This window comes from Lepisma saccharinum, chromosome 28 (assembly GCF_977018435.1).
Source record: "Lepisma saccharinum chromosome 28, izLepSacc3.1, whole genome shotgun sequence".
Classification (NCBI taxonomy): domain Eukaryota; kingdom Metazoa; phylum Arthropoda; class Insecta; order Zygentoma; family Lepismatidae; genus Lepisma; species Lepisma saccharinum.
Window position 1 is genome coordinate 4,406,606 of NC_139256.1, and position 6,000 is coordinate 4,412,605.

The window sequence follows — 6,000 nt, forward strand, 5'->3', positions numbered from 1 at the left end:
TCTCCATCAGCAGAAAGTTACGAAAGTAATTTAACTGCGACATTAAACACTTCTCCAACATTATTTTTTCTATGACTAACTATCAAGATTCCGAAGTGACGAAATTTTTTTTGCTAAAATGTTGTTTCTGCAGATGAACATTTTCTGACAGAAGGAATCGTTCCTTAAACCATTCTGCATCTTCCCCTGTCGTCGTGTCCCGCGCTGGAAGAATTGAATTACCAAAACAAGAGCTTTTGTTTACTCTTTGAGCCAAATTGAAGGAGAATTGAAACGGAGAAGTTTTCAATGTGTTTCTGATTGGAGAGACGCCGGCTTCTTTTGACGGCGCGAAAAGCTGCGACGACTCATTAAGGCGTTTTCGTCTCAGCCATTTGTTATCTGAGCTTTTGTCTTCCTTTCTGCCAGGATAACAATGCTTTCAGTTCTTTTTGCGCCTTCGCTTTGGATCGCGTCTTCAGTTATTGTCACTCGGGAAAGACAGAGGGGTTGTTTTCTACGTGCAATGTAAAGATAGCATTTTCATGTTCGTTAATTCCTTCCTAATGGCGTCGCCACTGGATGATCTGGGGTGGGCATCATCCCACAGTAAAGTACGCATAAATAGTACTTTTCAGATAACCCCAGTACGAGGATTTATCCAGAATTTTGCAATGGGGGCTGTAAGGATAAATTTAGAGCCAAAATCGCTATATGTTTGGTCTCTGTGAAGAATTATGAGGGTTGTTGAGGAAATTTGTGCGCGGGAGTGTTGGAGGTTGGTTGATTCATTGATTTGGTTTATTTCATTTCGCACTTCTGCCACTTTTGGCTAATCGCGAAGATGAGGATGAGTGATGATACGATGAAACTGATGAAGAGTCACACAATGTACACCGCCGCACCACGTGGCGGAGTGGTTAGCATTATCGCGCTACGGCGCCAGGGGTACCGTGTTCGAATCCCGGCCTGGGCACGAATGTTTGTGGTTGTCCATTCATCAATTTCATCATATCATCACTTATACTCTATCTTCGCAAATCGGCCAACAGTGGCACTAAAGGCGAAGTAAAATAAATCAAATCAATCAGTCAATCGATCACACAATGTACACCCATCCCATCCCCATCCCCAGGCCGCCTTGCTAACCACTCCGCCACGGAGACCGGCGAATGTTGGAGGCAGTGGCGGCGATTAGGGGGCGAGGGGGGCTCTTGCCCCCCAACTTTTCGCCACTTTTGCCCCCACACTATGCTAATTATTATCTACTAAGGGAAATATACTGTCTTTGCCCCCAGTTTTGGAACCCAATCGCCGCCACTGGTTGGAGGCGTTTGGGTAAATGACTGATCCAGTAACTGCTCTAATAAGGCAATTAATCGTTTATAATTGGTTGAGTTACATTTATGTAGATATACACACGCATGGAGAGAGAAAGAGAAAGTTTTGGACAGAAAGAAAAAGAATGGGAGAGAGAGAGAGAGAGAGAGAGGGACAGGGAGAATAGAAAGAATTAGATACACGAAAAGAAAAGAAGACAAAGAAAGAAAGAAAATTAGGAGAAGAAAGAGAAGGAGATAATGGGACACAGACTAGAGAAAGTAATCTTCAGATGCGAACAGAGAAACGAGAAGATAAGTAAAGAAAGAAATACAGGGAAACATCAGAAGGAAAGAAGGGGGAAGAAGGACAACAATTTTATAGGCACGTAAACAGAGGGCTCAATATTTTTGTCGGCGATTGCGAGTGTGTTGTTCAACATAGGATTGTTAAAGGTCCAGGGACTCATAAATTATATTGGGTTCTATTGGGTTCCGATGTAGGACCGGGACCTTTTCTCTTTCCTGGACCGTATTTAAATTGATCGGGAAAAAGGATTCATGGACCGAATTGAAATACTTGACAGACGAAAGGGTTATTTACGGTTCAGAACCCATTAACGCTTCCTGAGTTTCTCAGGATCGGAATGGAACTTATCTAAAATTCATGGACTTTTATCACAACCCTGGTTCAAGATACAGAATAGGTTTGCTCATGGGATTATCCAATGTGCCTGTTTGGGGTGAGGCAGTTAAAAGTAACTACCTTGTCTCATTTTCACTTAACGGGTCATCAGGTGCTGGACTTGCTTATTATTGATGGCTTCCCGTGTATTTGTGTGTTGGGGTAGATGGGGGTAGAATGAGCTTTTCCTCCATGTTTTGGGATTTCTGAAGTGAAATAATATTTTGTCCAAATTCTCTTCATCTTATAATTTTAAATGAACAATCACAAAATATATTTGGTGTTGCAATACCGACATTTTGAGGGCCGCTATCAGTATATATAAATATATAATTAGTCATTAATAAAATTATTACAATGAAAAACACAAATGCTTTGAGGGGAGATGTTAACCTCGGCTAACAACGCATTTAATACTAGCCCCTATTTTCTGTCCGGTCACATTTCCAAAAAAAAGGCACTAACTAACTCTCAAGCCATCCTAAACCCGAAGGTTTATGGCTGCAGCAACACAAGCCTTCCATCTGTCCCTATCCTGGGCAAGATCAATCCAATCTTTTCCATCCCTACCGATTTCCTTTAGGCCCATCTCAACGTTATTCCTCAATCTTCGTCCTGGCCTTACTACAGGTCTCTTACCATCAGGCTTACCAACAAGAATCCTGCAAACTCTTCTTTCCCATTCGTGCCATATGGCCTGCTCACCTAAGTCTTCTTGATTTAATTATTCTAATAATATCTGGACATGAATACAAAAAAGACACTTAAGAACTAATCGATATCACACATTATATAAATAATTCAAGTGAATTTCATTCACAAAAATTTTCTGCCTCAAAGAATTAAGCCCCAGAGGAATTTCTGTACACTCTCCTGTGAATAACACGTACGTAATGTTAACGGCACGCCGTGTTCCAAAGAAAAGCATGTTTAATTGCTGTAACGTGCTCATCCAAGTGATTGTGAAACGCAACATAAATCAAACATTGCAAGAATGGGTGTTGCAGTCAGGAATTCAACACACAGTTCAAGGTCGTCTTCTGCATTCCAACTGTTTCCTCGCAAACGACTTTTACTTGAGCAATGGACGGCGGGTACTGTGTCTGTTACGTGAAGTTCAGATTTTGAACAGGACTTCTTTTGTTCATGTTCACACATTACCCGAGAGTAAATGGGGAATGGATTCATCCGTCATTTTCACCTGGTAGATTTGCAAGCAAAGTTGTTAAAAGTCCAGGAATTTTATATAAATTATATTCCAATCCAGGAAAGAAAATCAGGAAGCGAAAATGAGTCCTGGACCATAAACAGCCCTTTTATGGTTAAACTAGGCTTATTTAAATTCAGCTCAGTATTCAATTCCGAATGAATTTAAATACAATCCAGGAAGCTCTTTTGCGGATCAATTTAAACCCGATCCAAGTTCCGTATTGAAATGACCGAATTTAAATTGTGCGAGAAAAAGGTCCCGGTGCAAACCCTATAGTGCTGCAAAACCTCCAGCGATATGTGGCTTCTGATTGGCTCTCATTCCGGAAGTTAATCCAGTGTTTCCTCAAGGTAACGCTAGATGGCAGTGTTGAAATTGACAATGTTGATTTAAGAAAACCATCCCAACAAGATAAGAAATCCATTCAAACTCAGATTAATTTGGAGCATATTTTTTTAAAATTAATATTTTGAAAGACAGAAAATCGGAACTCTTCTAGAAGTTAATGGTTTTCTTATTTAAACTCACATCATTACAAACATTGTAACTACTTATGCATATATTTTCTATATCACGTCCATGATTATGCAGAAATGGATTTATTTAGTATATTTCAAGATTCCAAGATATGAAATGTCTCCTTTAATGCAGTAATCACTTCGTATAAGCTACAAGCGCTTTCATAGATATCAACATTATTATTCACGATGGCTTCATATTGATTTTAGTCACCTGAAAACGATTCAAAAACATTTTTAACATTTTTTTCCCATACAAATATATATTTCTTAACATAATTTCGATAATTTGATTACAAATTTTACTTTTAAACAATCCAGAGTCTGATCTTTCCATACTTATCCTTTAAAGAGACAAACAAGGAACGACGGACGAGGAACATAAATTCTTCCGGTGCGCACAGCCAATAAGACAGCGCTGTGTACGTCTGGTTCTGCAGCACTATAGGGTTTGTAATTACGCGTTCCGGTCCTGTTGCGGAACACAATAAAACCCCTTAGAATGTACGATTTTCTGTACCTTTAACAACCCTGTTTCAAAGGCGCGAGAGGGGATGCAATGGTAAATTTTATCACCATAATAAACTATTTTGGATTTAGCGAAAAGATGGTGTCATGGTAAAATTAAGTGGAAGGGATGTTAAAGCTCTAAACATTGGCTGATTTAGCGGGAGGGTCACGTGCCACTCCCGGTTGACTACATGTTTTAAGAAGCATTGATATCATTATACAGGGTGTTCCATAATTTGCTCTGGCATTTCGGTTGCTCAGAGGCCAACTCACCCATACGGACGAGAGCACGACACTGAAGAGATTAAATATCCAAGTTTTCAACCCATCTCACAAGTGTTCGATATATCCTCCCTTGGTGACTTGGAGACGTCATTCCTGTAATCTTGCTCTTTTGTGGTCCACAGTCTCAGGCGATGACCCCGGCCTGCTGTTCGTTTCACGTCTGTCGAGTCACCAAGTAAGGGCATATGGAGCATTTGTAACGTGGGTTAAAAACTTGGATATTTAATCTCGTCACTGACATGCTCTCATCCCCGTATGTGAGTTGGTCTTTAAACAACCAACTTGCGAAATTACAGAGGGAACTATGAAACACCCTATATTACAACGAACAAAAAATGAGTTTTCCCAGGCAGTAAAACTAGAATTTTTAGTACAAATACATCAATAGAGACTACATTTACTAGACACTTTAAAAAGAATAAGACGACGCCTGAAATCGAACTCGGGCTTGTTTGTTACAAGGAAACAATGTTACCTGACGACACAAAGCGAGAGCATTGTAGGTCAAACCATGTTTTTTACAGTTTTGCCTGATGATAGCTTATCCCCTTACGTCATCACTGTGAATACAAATAACGTAGACTATTGTAATTCCAGAGAAACCTAATTCCATCACCTTATAATCAAACGGTCCTGAGTTCGTACCATGTCAGAGGTACATTGTAGAGTGGTTAGGATTTCACTTTGAAGATCCAAAACGAATCCTTGTAATCGCCTTGGTGTGAATTTGGCTACACAGGAGCCCAATCTTACATAAAGCCTAATTTATACCCCTCCGCCCTAAGTATCTATATCTTGCCCAATCGTTTGAAGCTTTTTGTTCTTGCTCCTTGGTACAGTGTAGTAGGTAAGTAAGTAAAAAAAAAGTAAAGTGAAAAAGTGGCGCCCGAACAGGGATGTGCAGTCAGTGTACATCCCTGTTCGGGCGCCACTTTTATTTATCAATGTGGAATTCCTCATTAACAAACTTGTCTCCCTGAATTAGAAACCATGCTGACTGCTTTACTCTTCTCTTTCCAGGAATGAGCCCAGAAGACGAGTGGTACAATAAGAGCCTGTCTGCGTTGCGCATGAACACGACACACCACCCAAACTTGTCCACTCCGATGCTACAGTACCAGACGTAAGCCTGGCCTACAGCCCCCTCTGCCCAACCCCAACGAACATAGACACCAGCCTCCACGTAACCCCCTTCACCCCTCAGCTGGGGCACCTCGGCCTCAATTTCTTCAAGGACCTCTCTTAGATGAACAAAAATCAGAACAGTTTGTTTACTCCCATAAAGACTCTGGCTTTCTTCATTAGTAACTCTGATGCGAGTCTAGCCTCTAACGTTATCTCAACCCAGAACCCACCACTTGGCCTCTTCCGGGCATTGTGTACCGTTACTATAACCCCCATATTTTGAACTGGAAGCTGGAAAGCAACGAATCAGCGATCGGTTCAATTATGTTCGGCTCTCGTCGCAATTGTTCGTCTCAAAGTGCCGAACGC

At 40.9% G+C, this 6,000-nt stretch overlaps 1 protein-coding gene across 1 annotated transcript in view; it reads left to right on the forward strand.

The window, feature by feature from the left end:
• LOC145980575 (homeobox protein unc-42-like) overlaps positions 1–5,662 on the forward strand; it is a 148,567-nt gene extending 142,905 nt beyond the window's left edge. Inside the window, exon 6 of the mRNA XM_083113609.1 lies at positions 5,527–5,662. Within this exon, the coding sequence (XP_082969735.1) occupies positions 5,527–5,633 (107 nt within the window). The 3' untranslated portion in view covers positions 5,634–5,662. The remainder of the gene's footprint in view (positions 1–5,526) is intronic.
• Positions 5,663–6,000: the final 338 nt, after the last annotated feature.